This window comes from Oncorhynchus tshawytscha, unplaced genomic scaffold (assembly GCF_018296145.1).
Source record: "Oncorhynchus tshawytscha isolate Ot180627B unplaced genomic scaffold, Otsh_v2.0 Un_contig_6743_pilon_pilon, whole genome shotgun sequence".
Lineage (NCBI taxonomy): Eukaryota > Metazoa > Chordata > Actinopteri > Salmoniformes > Salmonidae > Oncorhynchus > Oncorhynchus tshawytscha.
In genome coordinates, this window is record NW_024608938.1 from 17,716 (window position 1) to 41,829 (window position 24,114).

At 48.0% G+C, this 24,114-nt stretch overlaps 1 protein-coding gene across 1 annotated transcript; it reads right to left on the reverse strand.

The window, feature by feature from the left end:
* Positions 1 to 688: 688 nt before the first annotated feature.
* On the reverse strand, positions 689 to 23,050 carry LOC121844009 (RNA polymerase-associated protein LEO1-like). The gene is given in 18 exon segments (XM_042313878.1): positions 689 to 999; positions 2,397 to 2,494; positions 4,058 to 4,222; positions 4,225 to 4,258; positions 5,838 to 5,973; positions 11,021 to 11,155; positions 12,707 to 12,801; positions 13,343 to 13,427; positions 13,614 to 13,628; positions 13,630 to 13,735; positions 13,738 to 13,759; positions 16,676 to 16,770; positions 19,278 to 19,595; positions 21,383 to 21,760; positions 21,880 to 21,896; positions 21,998 to 22,272; positions 22,366 to 22,496; positions 22,910 to 23,050. Coding segments are annotated over 18 exon segments (2,280 nt in total). The 5' UTR covers positions 22,968 to 23,050; the 3' UTR covers positions 689 to 882.
* Between the last annotated feature and the right edge of the window lie 1,064 nt (positions 23,051 to 24,114).

A 24,114-nucleotide genomic window follows, 5' to 3' on the forward strand; every position in this document is an offset into this window, starting at 1 on the left:
ATCCTCATCCTCCACCCCTCCATTCCTCCTGTCTCCTCTTACCCATCCTCAACCCCTCCATTCCTCCTCTTACCCATCCTCATCCTCCACCCCTCCATTCCTTCTCTCTCTGCTGTGCCAGATGGATTGAACAGTATCTACTGTTATTGAAGAGGTCTGACAGTCCATCATCCCCCAGACAGTCCTTCCCCCCCAGACAGTCCATCATCCCCCAGACAGTCCTTCCCCCCAGACAGTCCTTCCCCCCAGACAGTCCCTCCCCCCCAGACAGTCCTCCCCCCCGACAGTCCTCCCCCCCCAGACAGTCCCCCCCCCAGACAGTCCCTCCCCCCCAGACAGTCCCTCCCCCAGACAGTCCCTCCCCCAGACAGTCCCTCCCCCCAGACAGTCCTCCCCCCAGACAGTCCCTCCCCCAGACAGTCCTTCCCCCACAGACAGTCCCTCACCCCCAGACAGTCCTTCCCCCGACAGTCCCCCCCCAGACAGTCCCCCCCCCAGACAGTCCCTCCCCCCAGACAGTCCCTCCCCCCAGACAGTCCCCACCCCCAGACAGTCCCTCCCCCCAGACAGTCCTTCCCCCAGACAGTCCTTCCACCCCCTCAACTCTCCATCTTTAACCTCCATTAGAAAATGGACATCTCAAAACAAAAACAGAACTTTAAAATAAATCATAACAAAGAGACCGAGGTTTGGTCATTGAGATAAACACTTAGTTCATCTTGTCTTTATTTCTACAGCTGTACAGAGCTCTCTCTCTCTCACACACACAGTCATCATTAGAAAATATACAAACTATAAATGAAACGTTTAGGTCTACATCGCAACCCACTGGATATAACAACACACTGATATTACAGTGGTATGATCAACAACAACATGACATCATTCATCATCTTCCTCCTCCTCTTCGTCGCTGATGACGTATTTCTTTGCCTTCTTGGGTTCCACCTCCTCCTCCTCATCCTCCTCAGCCTTCCTCTTCCCTGAACTCTCCCCTTCCTACAGAGAGGGGAGAAAAGAGGGGGGAGAAAACAAAGGGGGGGAGAAAACAAAGAGGGGAGAGAGAAAGGGGGAAACAAAGAGGGGGAGAAAGAAAGATGGGGGAAACAAAGAGGGGAGAAAGAAAGAGGGGGAGAAAGAGGGGGAAGAAAGAGGGGGAGAGAGAAAGGGGGAGAAAGAAAGAGGGGGAGAAAGAAAGAGGGGGAAACAAAGGGGGGGAGAGAGAAAGGGGGAGAAAGAAAGAGGGGGAGAGAAAGAGGGGGAAACAAAGAGGGGAGAAAGAAAGATGGGGAAACAAAGAGGGGGAAACAAAGAGGGGGAAACAGAGGGGGAGAAAGAAAGAGGGGGGAAAGAAAGGGGAGAAAGAGGGGGAGAAAGAAGAGGGGAGAAAGAAAGAGGGGGAGAAAGAAAGAGGGGGAGAAAGAAAGAGGGGGAGAAAGAAAGAGGGGGAGAAAGAAAGAGGGGAGAAAGAAAGAGGGGGGAAAGAAAGAGGGGGAGAAAGAAAGAGGGGGGAGAAAGAAAGAGGGGGAGAAAGAAAGAGGGGGAGAAAGAGGGGGAGAAAGAAAGAGGGGGAGAAAGAAAGAGGGGGAAACAAAGAGGGGGAGAAAGAAAGATGGGGGAGAAAGAAAGAGGGGAGAAAGAAAGAGGGGGAGAAAGAGGGGGAGAAAGAAAGAGGGGAGAAAGAAAGAGGGGGAGAAAGAAAGAGGGGGGAGAAAGAAAGAGGGGGAGAAAGAAAGAGGGGGAGAAAGAAAGAGGGGGAGAAAGAAAGAGGGGGAGAAAGAAAGAGGGGGAGAAAGAAAGAGGGGGAGAAAGAAAGAGGGGGAGAAAGAGGGGGAGAAAGAAAGGGAGAAAGAAAAGGGGGGGAGAAAGAGGGGGAGAAAGAAAGAGGGGAGAAAGAAAGAGGGGGAGAAAGAAAGAGGGGGAGAAAGAGGGGGAGAAAGAAAGGGGGGAGAAAGAGGGGGAGAAAGAAAGAGGGGGAGAGAAAGAAAGAGGGGGGAGAAAGAGGGGGAGAAAGAAAGAGGGGGAGAAAGAGGGGGAGAAAGAAAGAGGGGGAGAAAGAAAGAGGGGAGAAAGAAAGAGGGGGAGAAACAAAGAGGGGGAGAAAGAAAGAGGGGGAGAAAGAAAGAGGGGGGAAAAGAAAGAGGGGGGAGAAAACAAAGAGGGGGAGAAAGAAAGAGGGGGAGAAAACAAGAGGGGGAGAGAAAACAAAGAGGGGGAGAGAGAGACAGGAAAAATGTGATTTGACTCACTTCAGATCTGCCTCAAAGTGCTTTTTAGCTGAACTAGATTCCTATATGTAGTGATTCACAATGTCTCCTGCTGGTAGATCATAGGACTGCACCATCTGTCACCTCTGTCATCTCTCCTCTGTACTAACACCTGTGTGTGTGTCTCACCTCGTCAGAGTCTAGTTTCTTGGCCTTGAGCAGTCTCTGGGCTTTATCATCATCAGAACCCTCATCACTGTCAGACGAGTAGATCCGAGCACGCTCCTCTATATGGAGAGAGGAGAGGGACAGAAGAGAGAGGGGGACGGAGGAGAGGAGGGGGACGGAGGAGAGGAGAGACGGAGGAGAGGAGAGTGGCGGAGAGACGGAGGAGAGGAGAGTGGAGGAGAGACGGAGGAGAGGAGAGTGGAGGAGAGACGGAGGAGAGGAGAGTGGAGGGACGGAGGAGAGGAGAGTGGAGGAGGGACGGAGGAGGGACGGAGGAGATGGGAGAGTGGAGGAGAGACGGAGGAGAGGAGAGTGGAGGAGAGACGGAGGAGAGAGGAGTGGGAGGAGAGACGGAGGAGAGGAGAGAAGGAGAGACGGAGGAGAGACGGAGGAGAGGAGGAGAGAGGAGGAGACGGAGGAGAGAGGGAGGGAGAGAGAGGAGAGGAAGGTGACGGAAGAGAAGACGGAAGAGAGGGGAAAGGGACGGAGGAGAAGAGGGGGACGGAAGACGGAAGAGAAAAGAGATGGAAGAGAGGAGAGGAGGGGGACGGAGGAGAGGAGGGGGACAGAAGAGAGGAGGGAAGAGAACACATTAAAATGAGCAAATACAAACACTTTCGCTGTGTCCTCAGCCCTTGTCCTCCTCCCTTGTATTTGATCTGGACGTGTCTCTGTTTAGATATGGTGTGTGTGTCCTCACCCCTCAGCCCTCCTCATCCTCCTCCTCCTCCCTTGTATTTGATCTGGACGTGTCTCTGTTTAGATATGGTGTGTGTGTCCTCACCCCTCAGCCCTCCTCCTCCTCCTCCTCCTCCCTTGTATTTGATCTGGACGTGTCTCTGTTTCCTCCTCCCTCCCTTGTATTTGAGATATGGTGTGTGTGTCCTCACCCCTCAGCCCTCCTCCTCCTCCCTTGTATTTGATCTGGACGTGTCTCTGTTTAGATATGGTGTGTGTGTCCTCACCCCTCAGCCCTCCTCCTCCTCCCTTGTATTTGATCTGGACGTGTCTCTGTTTAGATATGGTGTGTGTGTCCTCACCCCTCAGCCCTCCTCCTCCTCCCTTGTATTTGATCTGGACGTGTCTCTGTTTAGATATGGTGTGTGTGTCCTCATCCCCTCAGCCCTCCTCCTCCTCCTCCTCCCTTGTATTTGATCTGGACGTGTCTCTGTTTAGATATGGTGTGTGTGTCCTCACCCCTCAGCCCTCCTCCTCCTCCTCCTCCCTTGTATTTGATCTGGACGTGTCTCTGTTTAGATATGGTGTGTGTGTCCTCACCCCTCAGCCCTGTTTAGATATGGTGTGTGTCCCCTCCTCCTCCTCCTCCCTTGTATTTGATCTGGACGTGTCTCTGTTTAGATATGGTGTGTGTGTCCTCACCCCTCAGCCCTCCTCCTCCTCCTCCTCCTCCTCCCTTGTATTTGATCTGGACGTGTCTCTGTTTAGATATGGTGTGTGTGTCCTCACCCCTCCTCCTCCTCCCTTGTATTTGATCTGGACGTGTCTCTGTTTAGATATGGGTGTGTGTCCTCACCCCTCAGCTCCTCCTCCTCCTCCTCCTCCTCCTCCCTTGTATTTGATCTGGACGTGTCTCTGTTTAGATATGGTGTGTGTGTCCTCACCCCTCAGCCCTCCAGCCCCTCCTCCTCCCTTGTATTTGCTCTTGATGGCAGCCAGGCTGACCGACTCGTCGCCCTCCTCATCGTCGTCATAGCGATCGGGCTCCAGGTAACCGGCGCTCAGCCCTCGTTGGTGCTGCTTCTCTCTCATCCGCCGCTGTTGTCCTCACGACGGATAGACGCACGCAGACGCTCCTCCTCTTTCTGTAGTGGAGGGTCAACATTTTAACCCCTCAAATATAGTAGACTGTAATCAGCAACAGAAGCCCAGTCGGTGCTTCTAGAAACAACAGAAAGTCTGTCTCGTCTCGACTGTCGTTATTAAACTGAACAAAAATATAAACCTCAACATGTAAAGTGTTGGTCCCATGTTTTTAAATGAGCTGATATGATTCAAGAAATGTTCCATATTCACAAAAAGTTTATTTCTCTCAAATGTTGTCCACAAATGTATTTACATCCCTGTTAGTGAGAATTTCTCTTTTGCCAAGATAATCCATCCACCTGACAGCTGTGGCATATCAAGAAGCTGATTGAACAGCATGAATATGATATGATGAACAGATGTCTCAAGTTTTGAGGGATCGGGAAATTGGCATGCTAGCTGCAGGAATGTCCTGAGAATTTGATGTTAATTTCTCTACCATCAAGCACCTCCGTAACATCGTCTTAGAGAATTTGGCAGTACGTCCAACCGGCCTTACAACCGCACCAGCCCAGGACCTTCACATCAGACTTCTTCACCTGCGGGATCGTCTGAAACCTGCCACCCAGACAAACTGTTGAAACTGTGGGTTTGTACAACAGTTCTGTACAAACGGTCAGAAACCGTCTCGGGGAAGCTCATCTGAGTGTTCGTCATCCTCACCAGGGTCTTGACTTGACTGCAGTTCAGTTGTAACCGACTTCAGTGGACAAATGCTCCACTTCGACGGCCACTGGCACACAGGAGTTTCAGCCGTACCAGGCAGATGGCACACAGGAGTTTCAGCTGTACCAGGCAGATGGCACACAGGAGTTTCAACTGTACCAGGCAGATAGCAGACAGCGTGTGTGGTGTTGTGTGGGCGAGCAGTTTGCTGATGTCAACGTTGTGAACAGAGGACACACACCATGATGGTATGGGGCAGGCATAAACTATGAACAACGAATACAATTGCATTTTAAATCAATTTGAATGCACAGAGACACCGTGACGAGATCCTGAGGTTCATATTGTCGTGCCGTTCATCACCTCACGTTTCAGAATGATAATGCACGGCCCCATGTCGCAAGGATCTGTACACAATTCCTGAACATTTCCCAGTTCTTCCATGGCCTGCATACTCACCAGACATGTCACCCATTGAGCATGTTTGGGATGCTCTGGATCAACATACAACAGCGTGTTCCAGTTCCCAGCAACTTCACACAGCCATTGAAGAGGAGTGGGACAATGTTCCACAGGCCACAATCAGCAACCTGATCAACTCTATGTGAAGGAGATGTGTCGCGCTGCATGAGGCAAATGGTCACACCAGATACTGACTGGTTTTCTTTATCTAAGGTTTCTGTGACCAACAGCATATCTGTATTCCCAGTCATGTCAAATCCATAGATTAGGGCCTTAATGAATTTATTTCAATTGACTGATTTACTTATATGAACTGTAACTCAGTAAAATCTTTTAAAATCGTTGCGTTAATATTTTTGTTGAGTGTAGTTCTGCTAACATTACACCAAACATCTCATAACCTTATGACGTGACATCCTATATGAAATGACAGAGTCCAGCGTGTGTCACCTTGATCATCTCGTTGCGTTGAGACTCGGGGTCTCGTCCAGCCATGGGCAGTATTCTGATCTTCTGGGTCTTAGAGCAGCGGTCAGCCAGAGAGAGGGTCATCTTCCTGTGGGTGGCACTGTCTGTGGAGTGGGGTCTGGAGAGAAAACACGCAATAACAGCTTTATATCTCAAATCAGACATTCATGTTTGTTCCTTTAAACTGAAAGAGGAACAGCGTCTCATAATACTGTACCAAAACAAGTCCCGTTCTAATACTGTACCAAAACAAGACCCGTTCTAATACTGTACCAAAACAAGTCCCCTTCTAATACTGTACCAAAACAAGTCCCCTTCTAATACTGTACCAAAACAAGACCCGTTCTAATACTGTACCAAAACAAGTCCCCTTCTAATACTGTACCAAAACAAGTCCCCTTCTAATACTGTACCAAAACAAGTCCCCTTCTAATACTGTACCAAAACAAGTCCCCTTCTAATACTGTACCAAAACAAGTCCCCTTCTAATACTGTACCAAAACAAGTCCCCTTCTAATACTGTACCAAAACAAGTCCCCTTCTAATACTGTACCAAAACAAGTCCCCTTCTAATACTGTACCAAAACAAGTCCCCTTCTAATACTGTACCAAAACAAGTCCCCTTCTAATACTGTACCAAAACAAGTCCCCGTTCTAATACTGTACCAAAACAAGTCCCCGTTCTAATACTGTACCAAAACAAGTCCCCGTTCTAATACTGTACCAAAACAAGTCCCCTTCTAATACTGTACCAAAACAAGTCCGTTCCTTCTAATACTGTACCAAAACAAGTCCTCCTTCTAATACTGTACCAAAACAAGTCCCCTCCTATTCTAATACTGTACCAAAACAAGTCCCCTTCTAATACTGTACCAAAACAAGTCCCCCCTACTGTACCAAAACAAGTTCTAATACTGTACCAAAACAAGTCCCCTTCTAATACTGTACCAAAACAAGTCCCCTTCTAATACTGTACCAAAACAAGTCCCCTATTCTAATACTGTACCAAAACAAGTCCCCTTCTATTGTAATACTGTACCAAAACAAGTCCCCTTCTATTGTAATACTGTACCAAAACAAGTCCCCCTATTCTAATACTGTACCAAAACAAGTCCCCTTCTAATACTGTACCAAAACAAGTCCCCTTAATACTGTACCAAAACAAGTCCCCTTCTAATACTGTACCAAAACAAGTCCCCTTCTAATACTGTACCAAAACAAGTCTAATACTGTACCAAAACAAGTCCCCCTATTGTAATACTGTACCAAAACAAGTCCCCTATTGTAATACTGTACCAAAACAAGTCCCTGTACCAAAACAAGTTCTAATACTGTACCAAAACAAGTCCCCTTCTAATACTGTACCAAAACAAGTCCCCTTCTAATACTGTACCAAAACAAGTCCCCTATTCTAATACTGTACCAAAACAAGTCCCCTTCTAATACTGTACCAAAACAAGTCCCCTTCTAATACTGTACCAAAACAACTAATAGTCCAAAACAAGTCCCCTCCTATTGTAATACTGTACCAAAACAAGTCCCCCCTATTGTAATACTGTACCAAAAAACAAGTCCCAAGTTCTAATACTGTACCAAAACAAGTCCCCTTCTATTGTAATACTGTACCAAAACAAGTCGCCTTCTAATACTGTACCAAAACAAGTCCCCTCCTATTGTAATACTGTACCAAAACAAGTCCCCTTCTAATACTGTACCAAAACAAGTCCCCTCCTATTGTAATACTGTACCAAAACAAGTCCCCTCCTATTGTAATACTGTACCAAAACAAGTCCCGTTCCAATACTGTACCAAAACAAGTCCCCTTACCAAAACTATTGTAATACTGTACCAAAACAAGTCCCCTTCTATTGTAATACTGTACTGTACCAAAACAAGTCCCCTTCTAATACTGTACCAAAACAAGTCCCCTTCTAATACTGTACAAGTGTACCAAAACAAGTCCCTTCTAATACTGTACCAAAAAACAAGTCCCCTAATACTGTACCAAAACAAGTCCCCTTCTAATACTGTACCAAAACAAGTCCCCTATCTAATACTGTACCAAAACAAGTCCCCTTCTAATACTGTAATACTAATACTGTACCAAAACAAGTCCCCCCTTCTAATACTGTACCAAAACAAGTCCCCTTCTAATACTGTACCAAAACAAGTCCCCCCTGTTCCAATACTGTACCAAAACAAGTCCCCTTCTAATACTGTACCAAAACAAGTCCCCTTCTAATACTGTACCAAAACAAGTCCCCTTCTAATACTGTACCAAAACAAGTCCCCTTCTATTCTAATACTGTACCAAAACAAGTCCCCTTCTAATACTGTACCAAAACAAGTCCCCTTCTAATACTGTACCAAAACAAGTCCCCTTCTATTCTAATACTGTACCAAAACAAGTCCCCTTCTAATACTGTACCAAAACAAGTCCCCTTCTAATACTGTTCCTAATACTGTACCAAAACAAGTCCCCTTCTATTGTAATACTGTACCAAAACAAGTCCCCTTCTACCAAAACAAGTCCCGTTCCAATACTGTAATACTGTACCAAAACAAGTCCCTTCTAATACTGTACCAAAACAAGTCCCCCTTCTAATACTGTACCAAAACAAGTCCCCTTCTAATACTGTACCAAAACAAGTCCCCTTCTAATACTGTACCAAAACAAGTCCCCTTCTATTGTAATACTGTACCAAAACAAGTCCCCTTCTATTGTAATACTGTACCAAAACAAGTCTCGTTCCAATACTGTACCAAAACAAGTCCCGTTCCAATACTGTACCAAAACAAGTCCCCTTCTATTGCAATACTGTACCAAAACAAGTCCCCTTCTATTGCAATACTGTACCAAAACAAGTCCCCTTCTATTGCAATACTGTACCAAAACAAGTCCCCTTCTATTGTAATACTGTACCAAAACAAGTCCCCTTCTATTGTAATACTGTACCAAAACAAGTCCCCTTCTATTGTAATACTGTACCAAAACAAGTCCCCTTCTATTGTAATACTGTACCAAAACAAGTCCCCTTCTATTGTAATACTTACCAAAACAAGTCCCCTTCAATACTTGTAATACTGTACCAAAACAAGTCCCCTTCTAATACTTACCAAAACAAGTCCCCTTCTAATACTGTACCAAAACAAGTCCCCTTCTATTGTAATACTGTACCAAAACAAGTCCCCTTCTATTGTAATACTGTACCAAAACAAGTCCCCTTCTATTGTAATACTGTACCAAAACAAGTCCCCTTCTATTGTAATACTGTACCAAAACAAGTCCCCTTCTATTGTAATACTGTACCAAAACAAGTCCCGTTCCAATACTGTACCAAAACAAGTCCCCTTCTATTGCAATACTGTACCAAAACAAGTCCCGTTCCAATACTGTACCAAAACAAGTCCCCTTCTATTGTAATACTGTACCAAAACAAGTCCCCTTCTATTGTAATACTGTACCAAAACAAGTCCCCTTCTATTGTAATACTGTACCAAAACAAGTCCCCTTCTATTGTAATACTGTACCAAAACAAGTCCCCTTCTATTGTAATACTGTACCAAAACAAGTCCCCTTCTATTGTAATACTGTACCAAAACAAGTCCCCTTCTATTGTAATACTGTACCAAAACAAGTCCCCTTCTACTTACCAAAACAAGTAATACTGTACCAAAACAAGTCCCCTTCTATTGTAATACTGTACCAAAACAAGTCCCCTTCTATTGTAATACTGTACCAAAACAAGTCCCCTTCTATTGTAATACTGTACCAAAACAAGTCCCCTTCTATTGTAATACTGTACCAAAACAAGTCCCCTTCTATTACCAAAACAAGTAATACTGTACCAAAACAAGTCACGTTCCAATACTGTACCAAAACAACCTAAAACTGTACCAAAACAAGTCCCCTTCTATTGTAATACTGTACCAAAACAAGTCCCCCTTCTATTGTAATACTGTACCAAAACAAGTCCCCTTCTATTGTAATACTGTACCAAAACAAGTCCCCTTCCAAGCTTAGATACTGTACCAAAACAAGTCCCCTTCTATTGTAATACTGTACCAAAACAAGTCCCCTTCTATTGTAATACTGTACCAAAACAAGTCCCCTTCTATTGTAATACTGTACCAAAACAAGTCCCCTTCTATTGTAATACTGTACCAAAACAAGTCCCCTTCTATTGTAATACTGTACCAAAACAAGTCCCCTTCTATTGTAATACTGTACCAAAACAAGTCCCCTTCTATTGTAATACTGTACCAAAACAAGTCCCCTTCTCAGCTTAGATACTGTACCAAAACAAGTCCCCTTCTATTGTAATACTGTACCAAAACAAGTCCCCTTCTCAGCTTAGATACTGTGTTGTTGTTCACTAATCCATCTGAACGGAGCTCAGTTTAGATACTGTGTTGTTGTCCACTATTCCATCAAGTCCCCTGGACGGAGCTCAGCTTAGATACTGTACCAAACACTCTTCCATCTGACGGAGCTCAGCTTAGATACTGTGTTGTTGTTCACTATTCCATCTGGGACAGATACTCAGCTTAGATACTGTGTTGTTGTTCACTCTTCCATCTGGACGGAGCTCAGCTTAGATACTGTGTTGTTGTTCACTATTCCATCTGGACGGAGCTCAGCTTAGATACTGTGTTGTTGTTCACTCTTCCATCACGGAGCTCAGCTTAGATACTGTGTTGTTGTTCACTATTCCATCTGGACGGAGCTCAGCTTAGATACTGTGTTGTTGTTCACTCTTCCATCTGGCGGAGCTCAGCTTAGATACTGTGTTGTTCATCACTCTTCCATCTGGACGGAACTCCAGCTTAGATACTGTGTTGTTGTTCACTCTTCCATCTGGACGGAACTCAGCTTAGATACTGTGTTGTTGTTCACTCTTCCATCACGGAGCTCAGCTTAGATACTGTGTTGTTGTCACTATTCCATCTGGACGGAGCTCAGCTTAGATACTGTGTTGTTGTTCACTCTTCCATCTGGACGGAGCTCAGCTTAGATACTGTGTTGTTGTCCACTATTCCATCTGGACGGAACGTGTTCCTGTAGCCGGTGCATGATGTCTTTCAGAGCTTTGGGTTGGGGTTCAGACAAAGAGCAAGGTGTGTGTATGCCTACCTACAGTGTGTGTGTGTATAGACAGTGTTACCTGAAGGTGAGTTTGGTCTTGAACACAGCCTGTCCCTGTAGTCCAGTTCCTTGTCTGATGAACAGGTGGTTGTGGTCTCCTTGGAGAGGAGCTTTATACACATCAAACACCTCGTTACCCAGGTGGAGAGACATGCTGTGGAGACAGACCTCACCCAGGTCAAACACCTCGTTACCCAGGTGGAGAGACATGCTGTGGAGACAGAACACCTCGTTACCCAGGTGGATCAGACATGCTGTGGAGACAGAACACATCCACAGATACATACACATGTAAACACACATTTCCCCATTGTTAAATCAATGTATTAATTATTCAAACACAATCATCAGGAGTCCAGGGTTACTCCTCTTCATCAGGAGTCCCAGCGTTACTCCTCTTCATCAGGAGTCCCAGCGTTACTCCTCTTCATCAGGAGTCCAGGGTTACTCCTCTTCATCAGGAGTCGAGGGTTACTCCTCTTCATCAGCTGTCCAGGGTTACTCCTCTTCATCAGGAGTCCAGGGTTACTCCTCTTCATCAGGAGTCCAGCGTTACTCCTCTTCATCAGGAGTCCAGCATTACTCCTCTTCATCAGGAGTCCAGCGTTACTCCTCTTCATCAGGCTGTCCAGCGTTACTCCTCTTCATCAGGAGTCCAGCGTTACTCCTCTTCATCAGCTGTCCAGCGTTACTCCTCTTCATCAGCTGTCCAGCGTTACTCCTCTTCATCAGAGTCCCAGCGTTACTCCTCTTCATCAGCTGTCCAGCGTTACTCCTCTTCATCAGCTGTCCAGCGTTACTCCTCTTCATCAGCTGTCATCCAGCGTTACTCCTCTTCATCAGCTGTCCCAGCGTTACTCCTCTTCATCAGAGTCCCAGCGTTACTCCTCTTCAGCTGTCCAGGGTTACTATTCTTCATCAGCTGTCCAGGGTTACTCCTCTTCATCAGCTGTCCAGGGTTACTCCTCTTCATCAGATGTCCAGGGTTACTCCTCTTCATCAGCTGTCCAGCGTTACTCCTCTTCATCAGGAGTCCCAGCGTTACTCCTCTTCATCAGCTGTTCAGCGTTACTCCTCTTCATCAGGAGTCCCAGCGTTACTCCTCTTCATCAGCTGTCCAGCGTTACTCCTCTTCATCAGGAGTCCCAGCGTTACTCCTCTTCATCAGCTGTCCAGGGTTACTCCTCTTCATCAGCTGTCCAGGGTTACTCCTCTTCATCAGCTGTCCAGCGTTACTCTTCTTCATCAGCTGTCCAGCGTTACTCTTCTTCATCAGCTGTCCAGCGTTACTCTTCTTCATCAGCTGTCCAGCGTTACTCCTCTTCATCAGGAGTCCCAGCGTTACTCCTCTTCATCAGGAGTCCCAGCGTTACTCCTCTTCATCAGCACTGTCCCAGCGTTACTCCTCTTCATCAGCTGTCCCAGCGTTACTCCTCTTCATCAGCTGTCCCAGCGTTACTCCTCTTCATCAGGAGTCCCAGCGTTACTCCTCTTCATCAGGAGTCCCAGCGTTACTCCTCTTCATCAGGAGTCCCAGCGTTACTCCTCTTCATCAGCTGTCCCAGCGTTACTCCTCTTCATCAGGAGTCCCAGCGTTACTCCTCTTCATCAGCTGTCCCAGCGTTACTCCTCTTCATCAGCTGTCCCAGCGTTACTCCTCTTCTTGTGGTCGTGTGTGTGTGTGTGTGTGTGTGTGTGCGCTGACCTGCCGTCAGACCACTTGACGATGCGGGCGTTACTCTCTCTGCTCTCGTTCCCCTCCTCGTCTTTCTTGGCTCTCCACCGGATAGTATTCTCAACCTGAACACAGAGCACTGTTACATCACACAGAGCACTGTTACATCACACAGAGCACTGTTACATCACACAGAGCACTGTTACATCACACAGAGCACTGTTACATCACAACACTGTTACATCACAACACTGTTACATCAATACAGAGCACTGTTATCAATACACAACACTGTCACATCAATACACAACACTGTCACATCACATACACAACACTGTCACATCACAACACAACACTGTCACATCACAATACACAACACTGTCACATCACAACACAACACTGTCACATCACAACACACACAATACTGTCACATCACACACCAATACTGTCACATCACACAATACTGTCACATCACACATCACACAACACTGTCACATCAATACACAACACTGTCACATCAATACACAACACTGTCACGTCACACACAATACTGTCACATCAATACACAACACTGTCACATCAATATACAACACTGTCACATCACAACACACACAATACTGTCACGTCACATCACACACACAGGGCAAGAACTGAGCACACACACACCTTCAGTTTGAGCCTGGTCCGTCCCTCTTCATCCAACATCTCCTCATCCTCAAACTCATCTTCATAGTACTGGGAGTCAAAGGGTCTGAACAGAGAGGAACACACACATCACATCAGACACAGAGTTCAGAGAGAAGACACTGCTTCTACCTATCCAGACCTTCACATCTGAAAACATGGAATGCTCAGGAGAAGGTCAGAGTTAGGGGTCAGGGTTAGGGTCCAGGGGAGGGTCAGTAAGTGAACTGGGACCATCTGGGGTGAGTCTAACCTGGGCTCAACAGAGGAAGTTGGGTAGTTTGACGAAGTAGAGGTCTGATCCTAGATCAGTGCTGACTTTAGGAATCTCCACCTCGATACGAGTCTCTGGGACGGGCTCCTCCTCAGCCTGCTCCCTTCCATACCATCCTCTTGGTCCTGGGGAGAGAAACCCGCACAGAGAGACACACACACACACACAGAGAGACACACACACAAACACACACAGAGAGACACACACACAAACACACACAGAGAGACACACACAAACACACACAGAGAGACACACACAAACACACACAGAGAGACACACACAGAGAACACACACACAACACACACACAAAAACACACAGAGAGACACACACAAACACACACAGAGAGACACACACAAACACACACAGAGAGACACACACAAACACACACACAGAGACACACACACACACACACAGAGAGACACACACACACACACAGAGAGACACACACACACACAGAGACACACACACACAGAGAGACACACACACACACAGAGAGACACACACACAGAGACACACACACACACAGAGAGACACACACACACAGAGACACACACACACAGGGAGACACACACACAGGAGACACACACACAGGGAGACACACACACACAGGAGACACACACACAGGGAGACACACACACAGGGAGACACACACACAGGGAGACACACACACAGGGAGACACACACACAGGGAGACACACACACAGGAGACACACACACAGGGAGACACACACACAGGGAGACACACACACAGGGAGACACACACACAGGAGACACACACACAGGGAGACACACACACAGGAGACACACACACACACACACAGGGAGACACACACACAGGGAGACACACACACAGGGAGACACACACACAGGGAGACACACACACAGGAGACACACACACAGGAGACACACACACACAGGAGACACACACACAGGGAGACACACACACAGGGAGACACACACACAGGGAGACACACACACAGGGAGACACACACACAGGGAGACACACACACAGGGAGACACACACACAGGAGACACACACACAGGGAGACACACACACAGGGAGACACACACACAGGGAGACACACACACAGGGAGACACACACACAGGGAGACACACACACAGGGAGACACACACACAGGGAGACACACACAGGGAGACACACACACAGGGAGACACACACACAGGGAGACACACACACAGGAGACACACACACAGGGAGACACACACACAGGGAGACACACACACAGGGAGACACACACACAGGGAGACACACACACAGGGAGACACACACACAGGGAGACACACACACAGGGAGACACACACACAGGGAGACACACACACAGGGAGACACACACACAGGAGACACACACACAGGGAGACACACACACAGGGAGACACACACAGGGAGACACACACAGGGAGACACACACACAGGGAGACACACACACAGGGAGACACACACACAGGGAGACACACACACAGGAGACACACACACAGGGAGACACACACACAGGGAGACACACACACAGGGAGACACACACACAGGGAGACACACACACAGGGAGACACACACACAGGGAGACACACACACAGGGAGACACACACACAGGGAGACACACACACAGGGAGACACACACACAGGAGACACACACAGGGAGAGACACACACACAGGGAGACACACACACAGGGAGACACACACACAGGAGACACACACACAGGGAGACACACACAGGGAGACACACACACAGGAGAGACACACACACAGGGAGACACACACACAGGGAGACACACACAGGGAGACACACACACAGGAGACACACACACAGGGAGACACACACACAGACTCTTCATTATTAGTTCTTGTAACATGCAGAGGTAAAGTGTGTCTCACCAGGGGTTGTCCTGGAGACACACACACAGGGGGGGGTAAAGTATGTCTCACCAGGGGTTGTCCTGGAGACACACACAGGGGGGGTAAAGTATGTCTCACCAGGGGTTGTCCTGGAGTGGGGGGTAAAGTATGTCTCACCAGGGGTTGTCCTGGAGTGGGGGGGGTAAAGTATGTCTCACCAGGGGTTGTCCTGGAGTGGGGGGGACACAAAGTATGTCTCACCAGGGGTTGTCCTGGAGTGGGGGGGGTAAAGTGTCTCACCAGGGGTTGTCCTGGACAGGGGGGTAAAGTGTCTCTCACCAGGGTTGTCCTGGAGGGGGGGGGTAAAGTGTCTCTCACCAGGGGTTGTCCTGGAGTGGGGGGTAAAGTATCTCTCACCAGGGGTTGTCCTGGAGTGGGGGGGGTAAAGTGTCTCTCACCAGGGTTGTCCTGGAGTGGGGGGGGGTAAAGTGTCTCACCAGGGGTTGTCCTGGAGTGGGGGGGGTAAAGTATGTCTCACCAGGGGTTGTCCTGGAGTGGGGGGGTAAAGTGTGTCTCACCAGGGGTTGTCCTGGAGTGGGGGGTAAAGTATGTCTCACCAGGGGTTGTCCTGGAGTGGGGGGTAAAGTATGTCTCACCAGGGGTTGTCCTGGAGTGGGGGGTAAAGTATGTCTCACCAGGGGTTGTCCTGGAGTGGGGGGGGTAAAGTATGTCTCACCAGGGGTTGTCCTGGAGTGGGGGGGGTAAAGTATGTCTCACCAGGGGTTGTCCTGGAGTGGGGGGTAAAGTATGTCTCACCAGGGGTTGTCCTGGAGTGGGGGGGTAAAGTATGTCTCACCAGGGGTTGTCCTGGAGTGGGGGGGGGTAAAGTATGTCTCACCAGGGGTTGTCCTGGAGTGGGGGGGTAAAGTATGTCTCACCAGGGGTTGTCCTGGAGTGGGGGGTAAAGTATGTCTCACCAGGGGTTGTCCTGGAGTGGGGGGGGGGTAAGTATGTCTCACCAGGGGTTGTCCTGGAGTGGGGGGTAAAGTATGTCTCACCAGGGGTTGTCCTGGAGTGGGGGGGGGGTAAAGTATGTCTCACCAGGGGTTGTCCTGGAGTGGGGGGGGTAAAGTATGTCTCACCAGGGGTTGTCCTGGAGTGGGTGGGGGGGTAAAGTATGCCTCACCAGGGGTTGTCCTGGAGTGGGAGGTTTCTCAGCATCACTGTCTGATGAGATGTCGTCTGCCTCTCCAAACAGGTCGTCTGCTGCTGGCTTCTTACCTGAGGAAGAGATGGAGAAAGAGGAGTCCTGAACCCTAACCTTTGACCCGTAACAGGTAGGAGTGGAACATGGAGGGATTATACCCTGACCCCTCCTCAAAGTGCATCGGAGTCAGCTTGGGTGGTATCCAGACTGACATACCTTCATACCGACCCATCCTGGGATATTCAGTAATACCGGCACTGAACACAAGAGGCGCTGTTTTCAAACCCCACTGAGCCTCTGCAATATGGAGGTTACCAATGCTAATAAGTACATGTGAAATCCCATAGTGAATCCTAGCTAAATGCTAACGAGTGCATTGCGAACATTTTAGAGTCTCTGACAAACTATTTGCAGAACAGACAATAGCATTCTCCTGACCCACTAGGGGATTCTCCTGACCCTCTAGGGGATTCTCCTGACCCTCTAGGGGATTCTCCTGACCCTCTAGGGGATTCTCCTGACCCTCTAGGGGTTTCTCCTGACCCTCTAGGGGATTCTCCTGACCCTCTAGGGGTTTCTCCTGACCCTCTAGGGGTTTCTCCTGACCCTCTAGGGGTTTCTCCTGACCCTCTAGGGGTTTCTCCTGACCCTCTAGGGGTTTCTCCTGACCCTCTAGGGGTTTCTCCTGACCCACTAGGGGTTTCTCCTGACCCACTAGGGGATTCTCCTGACCCTCTAGGGGATTCTCCTGACCCACTAGGGGATTCTCCTGACCCTCTAGGGGATTCTCCTGACCCTCTAGGGGATTCTCCTGATCCTCTAGGGGATTCTCCTGACCCTCTAGGGGTTTCTCCTGACCCTCTAGGGGTTTCTCCTGACCCACTAGGGGATTCTCCTGACCCTCTAGGGGATTCTCCTGACCCTCTAGGGGATTCTCCTGACCCTCTAGGGGTTTCTCCTGACCCTCTAGGGGTTTCTCCTGACCCTCTAGGGGTTTCTCCTGACCCTCTAGGGGTTTCTCCTGACCCTCTAGGGGTTTCTCCTGACCCTCTAGGGGATTCTCTTCTGTTATCAAGCAAAACTTGATTTTGGAAGAAACTAACCACTTAGCTAGATAACTAGCTACTAAATTAGCAAACCAAATCCACAACTGCAGAGCATTTAGCACCTTTTAAACAGTCAACTTAATAGTGAGAAGATATTTAGCTGCCGAATATGTGTAACTACATCTCCTGGCTCATGCTGCACAACAGTGAGTGACTCAAGGCTCCAGAATGTAAAATAATGTGACAGGAGAAAGCAGACCACCAAGCGCATTGCAAGATTACTGCAGTACATAAAAAGTAGCTACAAATATTCTAATTGATTAAATAAATGAGATAGAGGTGGCAGGGTAGCCTAGTGGTTAGAGTGGAGGGGCGGCAGGATGGCCTAGTGGTTAGAGTGGAGGGGCGGCAGGGTGGCCTAGTGGTTAGAGTGGAGGGGCGGCAGGGTGGCCTAGTGGTTAGAGTGGAGGGGCGGCAGGGTAGCCTAGTGGTTAGAGTGGAGGGGCGGAGGGTAGCCTAGTGGTTAGAGTGGAGGGGCGGCAGGGTAGCCTAGTGGTTAGAGTGGAGGGGCGGCAGGGTGGCCTAGTGGTTAGAGTGGAGGGGCGGCAGGGTAGCCTAGTGGTTAGAGTGGAGGGGCGGCAGGGTAGCCTAGTGGTTAGAGTGGAGGGGCGGCAGGGTGGCCTAGTGGTTAGAGTGTTGGACCAGTAACCGTAAGGTTGCAAGTTCAAACCCCGAGCTGACATGGTACAAATCTGTCGTTCTGCCCCTGAACAGACAGTTAACCCACTGTTCCTTGGCCGTCATTGAAAATAAGAATTTGTTCTTAACTGACTTGCCTGGTTAAATAAAGGTAAAATAAAAAAATATTTACAATGTTATTGCAAAACCATCCTGTGGCTATTTGCAAATACCCCGGGACACGGTATCCTGTATATATCAGGGTTCCTCAAATGGCGGCCCACTGGCCAAACGGTTTTTATTTAAGTTGAACAAATGTTGTTGTTTTTTTTACATAAAAGCCTAAAAACACCAGGAAAATCAGCTCCAAGTGATTTTAATTCTGGAAAATCGGTTCCCAAGTTTTCCCATATATTATCCATACAAATGTAAGCAAGGTTTGAAATGATGATGTTTTAGTCAAATATTATCTCCGTTTGGGTTTTTTGTGGTCAATTTGCAGTCTACAAATGATTTGTAATTATGTTCCGGAACATCCACTCAAGAATAATATTTTTTAAAATCAGCCTGAATCTAGTTGATGATCCCTGGTATATATGATATATACCAGCCAAGCCTACACCAGGAGGAACCTTGGATCTTCTCCTCTAGTATGTGTTGAGGAGACCTCCTATAGGACTCTTCAGATTAGGGTTGCATTTTTCTAAACGCCCAAGTTTTCCAGAATTCCCGGTTGGAAGACTCCCGGATGCAGGCGGGGATAAGGAGGAAACCGGAATCCTCCAACTAGGATTTCTGGAAAACCAGGGATTTTTGGGAAAGTTATTTTTGCAACCAGCCTTCAGATCTAGGTTTACCTTTACCCTTCTTCTTGGCTCCAACATCGCTGTCAGAGTCTGAGCCAGACACAGCCATCTTCTTCTTGGCTCCAACGTCGCTGTCAGAGTCTGAGCCAGACACAGCCATCTTCTTCTTGGCTCCAACGTCGCTGTCAGAGTCTGAGCCAGACACAGCCATCTTCTTCTTGGCTCCAACATCGCTGTCAGAGTCTGAGCCAGACGCCGCCGCCATCTCCTTCTTGGCGCCAACATCGCTGTCAGAGTCCGAGGCAGACGCCATTTTCTTGTTCTTCCGTCCGACGAAGTCATCCTCGCTGTCACTGCCCTTCGCAGACTCTGAAGCACACACACACACACACACATCATTTAATGATTATAATTCTCCTGTAGACTTCCAGTCATTGCTCAAACAAAGATTAAAGATCATTTTACTGGTCAATTGCACACAAGGTCCAATCGAAATGTTACTTCCCTTTTAACCCAACCCCTCTGAAAGAAGACACATCAACATACAGTGCATTCTGAATGTATTCAGACCCCTTGACTTTTTCCACATTTTGTTACGTTACAGTCTTACTCTAAAATTGATTAAATTATTTTGACAGGATTGTATCGAGGTACAGATCTGGGGAAGGCTACCAAAAAAATGTCTGAAGCATTTAAGGTCCCCAAGAACACAGTGGCCTCCATCATTCTTAAATGGAAGAAGTTTGGAACCACCAAGACTCTTCCTAGAGCTGGCCGGCCGGACAAACTGAGCAGTCGGAGAAGGGCGTTGGTCAGAGAGGTGACCAAGAACCCAATGGTCACTCTGGCAGAGCTCCAGAGTTCCTCTGTGGAGATTGGAGAACCTTCCAGAAGGACAACCAACTCTACAGCACTTCACCAATCAGGCCTTTATGGTAGAGTGGCCAGACAGAAGCCACTCCTAGGTAAAGGCACATGACAGCCCACTTGGAGTTTGCCAAAAGGCACCTAAAGGATTTTTAGACCATGAGAAAAAATATTTTCTGGTTTGATGAAACCAAGATTGAACTCTTTGGCCTGAATGCCAAGTGTCACGTCTGGAGGAAACGTGGCACCATCCCTACGGTGAAGCATGGTGGTGGCAGCATCACGTCTGGATGAAACCTGGCACCATCCCTATACGGTGAAGCATGGTGGTGGCAGCATCACGTCTGGATGAAACCTGGCACCATCCCTACGGTGAAGCATGAGGGTGGCAGCATGCTGTGGGGATGTTTTTCAGCGGCAGGGACTGGGAGACTGACTAGGATCGAGGAAAAGATGAATGGAGCAAAGTACGTGCTCCAAAGTGCTCAGGACCTCAGCCTGAGGCGAAGGTTCACCTTCTAACAGGACAACAACCCTAAGCACACAGCCAAGACAACGGAGGAGTGACTTCGGGACAAGTTTCTGAATGTCCTTCAGTGGCCCATACAAATCCCGGACATGAACCCAATCCAACATCTCTGGAGAGACCTGAAAAAAGCTGTGCAGCGATGCTAGCGATGCTCCGCAACCAACACGATAGAGCTTGATAGGATCTGCAGAGAATAATGGGAGAAACTCCTCAAATACAGGTGTGACAAGCTTGTAGCGTCATACCCAAGAAGATTCATGGCTGTAATCGCTGCCAAAGGTGCTGCCACAAAGTACTGTGTAAAGGGTCTGAATACTTATGTAAATATAATATTTCAGTTTCTTTTGTCATTATGGATTATTGTGTGTAGATTGATGACAGAAAAGTATTTAATCCATTTTAGAATATGGCTGTAATGTAACAAAATGTGGAAAAAGCCAAGGGGTCTGAATACTTTCACAATGCACTGTGTAGAGGTTTTTTTTAGTGGTAAGGGGAGCTGCCAGACTGGGTTCACAGGGAACTGCTGCTGTGGGGGGTTAAGTGCCTTGTTCAAGGGCACAGCAGCAACCAATGTCATATAGGATGTGATAGAACAGTATCATATTGGTAAAGCTTGATAGAGTACATTAATACAAGAGAAAAGCAGATGTTGCTGAAGGTTGCTACAATTTTCTTTTCAAACTCCAAGGCTGATCTAGTGAGTGGCTAGAGGAAGGTCCTTCAGACTACACACACACACACACACTTTCTTCAATACCTGACTTCTTCCTGCTCCTGTGCCCCGCCCCGTCCTCATCAGAATTCTCTCGCTCTTCATCCGATTGGTGCTGCTTCTTCTCCTCTTCCTCATCCTCTGATTGGTCACTCTTAGCCCCTCCTCCCCACTTTTCATCATCTGATTGGTTCTCCTTGCCTGACCCCTCCCCATCTGAGTGGGGAGTTCCAGGCCCTGAGTGGGGGGTGCCGGGCCCTGAGTGGGGGTGCCGGGGTCTGACAGGGGGTGCCGGGGTCTGACAGGGGGTGCCGGGGTCTGACAGGGGGTGCCGGGCGCTGAGGGGGGGGGGGTGAGGGGTGCCGGGCGCGAGTGGGGGTGCCGGGCGCGGAGTGGGGGTGCCGGGAGCCGAGTGGGGGTGCCGGGAGCCGAGTGGGGGTGCCGGGAGCCGAGTGGGGGGTGCCGGGAGCCGAGTGGGGGTGCCGGGAGCCGAGTGGGGGTGCCGGGAGCCGAGTGGGGGTGCCGGGAGCTGAGTGGGGGTGCCGGGTCGCTATGGATACTGGCAGGAAAAAAAGTTATTATGCATTATGTACATTCCAATGAAATTTGTTGAAAAAGCACTAGCCTATATAAAACCCATCCATAATCATTCCTCCTCACCTCTTCTCAGAGCGAGCACTGCCCCTCCCAGACCTGGGGCTTCCCACCCCCGATACTGGACTGCCTGCCTCTGACCTTCCATCTCCATCTTCCTCCTCTTCCTCCCGGTGCCCTCTCTCCGACCCACTGTGCTGCTCCGCGTCTGACTGGTCATTGTCCTCGGGCTCCGAGTGCATGCTGGCGTCTGACTGGTTTCCTGAGCGTTCCGACAGGTTTGATTGGTTGTCGCTGTGTCGGCTCTGGCGTTCCTCTTCACTGTCATCCCCAAACAGCTCCTGGTTCATAGAGTTATACAATGTCATTATTGTGGTTAAGAGTGTTTCCTGTGTGTGTGTGTGTGTGTATGTATTGAAACAACTGGACCTCACCTTGGTGTTGGGCTTTCCCCCATCTTGTCCATCATCATCGCTGCCGGAGGCGTTACTATGGGAACGGGACCGGGGCATCTCCGGCTCAGATTCAGAACCTGAACCAGAGCCAGACGCCACTGCTGAGACCACTGCACACACACACACACACACACACACACACACACACACACACGGTCATGTTAGCTTTCAGCAGAGGGGAAATGTACATGCATGTGAAATAAACACAAATACTAACGTTAGCTACGCACGCCCTATGGGGAGCTTGAATGGTTAGCTAGCTAACGTTAATGTGCTGGACCAAGTATGTACTGGCTATTTTGGTTCTAGTTAGGTTGTTGATGGATATTCTCAAAGGTCCTCTTTACTAACGTTAGCTACTTGTTAGCTACTTAACGTTAGCTTCGCTAGCATCAGCCAACCGGCCTTAGCTAAATCACATTAGCTAACCTACTAGCTGTAACTGCATAAAGCTATTCATCTAGCGTCACTTTAGACGTGTTTAGCTAACTTTTCGGAACAGCATTTTGATGGCTAACTTCACCTCTTTGTTCGTTGTCACTGTCCCCATCACTCCCGAACAGTTCGTCCATGTCCGCCATTTCTTTTTACGATGAGGACGAACCGGAAGTGACAGAGGAGCGTTTTCCCAGTTCCGCACGACACGATTAACTGCGTTGAATATCCACCTGGTGGCGGCAGATGAGCGCTGTGAAATAAGGTGCACGTAAACATGCATCAGATTAATACGTTAATGGAAATCATTGTGTTATTTTACAATTTAACCCTGACATAAAAGATTGCAGTTTATAAAAGTGCAGAATCCGTAGTCGACTGTGGTATTTTGGACGCCGTAATTGCAGAATAACTGCTGTGTACTACACTCTAACTGCAGTTTTGGGTGCTGAGAGTGAGCAGTGCGGAGCATCAATGTTGGGTGATGACACACAGCACAGGACCTTTCTCATTTGGTAGAGAGAGGGGCTCACCCGTTGAACAATAAAGATCCTGGAATTATTTTCTTTTAAACATTTTTATTTCACCTTTATTTAACCAGGTAGGCCAGTTGAGAACAAGTTCTCATTTGCGACTGCGACCTGGCCAAGATAAAGTAAAGCAATGCGACACATACAACAACAAACGTACAGTCAATAACACAAAAGAAAATAAAAATAGAACAATCTATGTTCAGTGTATGCAAATGTAGAAGATTAGAGAAGTAGCCAATAAATAGGCCCTAGAGGCGAAAATAATTACAATTTAGCATTAATACTGGAGTGATGCAGTTGAAGTCGGAAGTTTACATACACCTTAGCCAAATACATTTAAACTCAGTTTTTCACAATTCCTGACATTTAATCCTATTAAAAATTCCCTGTTTTAGGTCAGTTAGGATCACCACTTTATTTTAAGAATGTGAAATGTCAGAATAATAGTAGAGAGAATGATTTATTTAATCTTTTATTTCTTTCATCACATTCCCAGTGGGTCAGAAGTTTACATACACTCAATTAGTATTTGTTTAACTTGGGTCAAACGTTTCGGGTAGCCTTCCACGAGCTTCCCACAATAAGTTGGGTGAATTTTGGCCCATTCCTCCTGACAGAGCTGGTGTAACTGAGTCAGGTTTGTAGGCCTCCTTGCTCACACACGCTTTTTCAGTTCTGCCCACAAATCTTCGATTGGAATTGAGGTCAGGGCTTTGTGATGGCCATTCCAATACCTTGACTTTGTTGTCATTAAGCCATT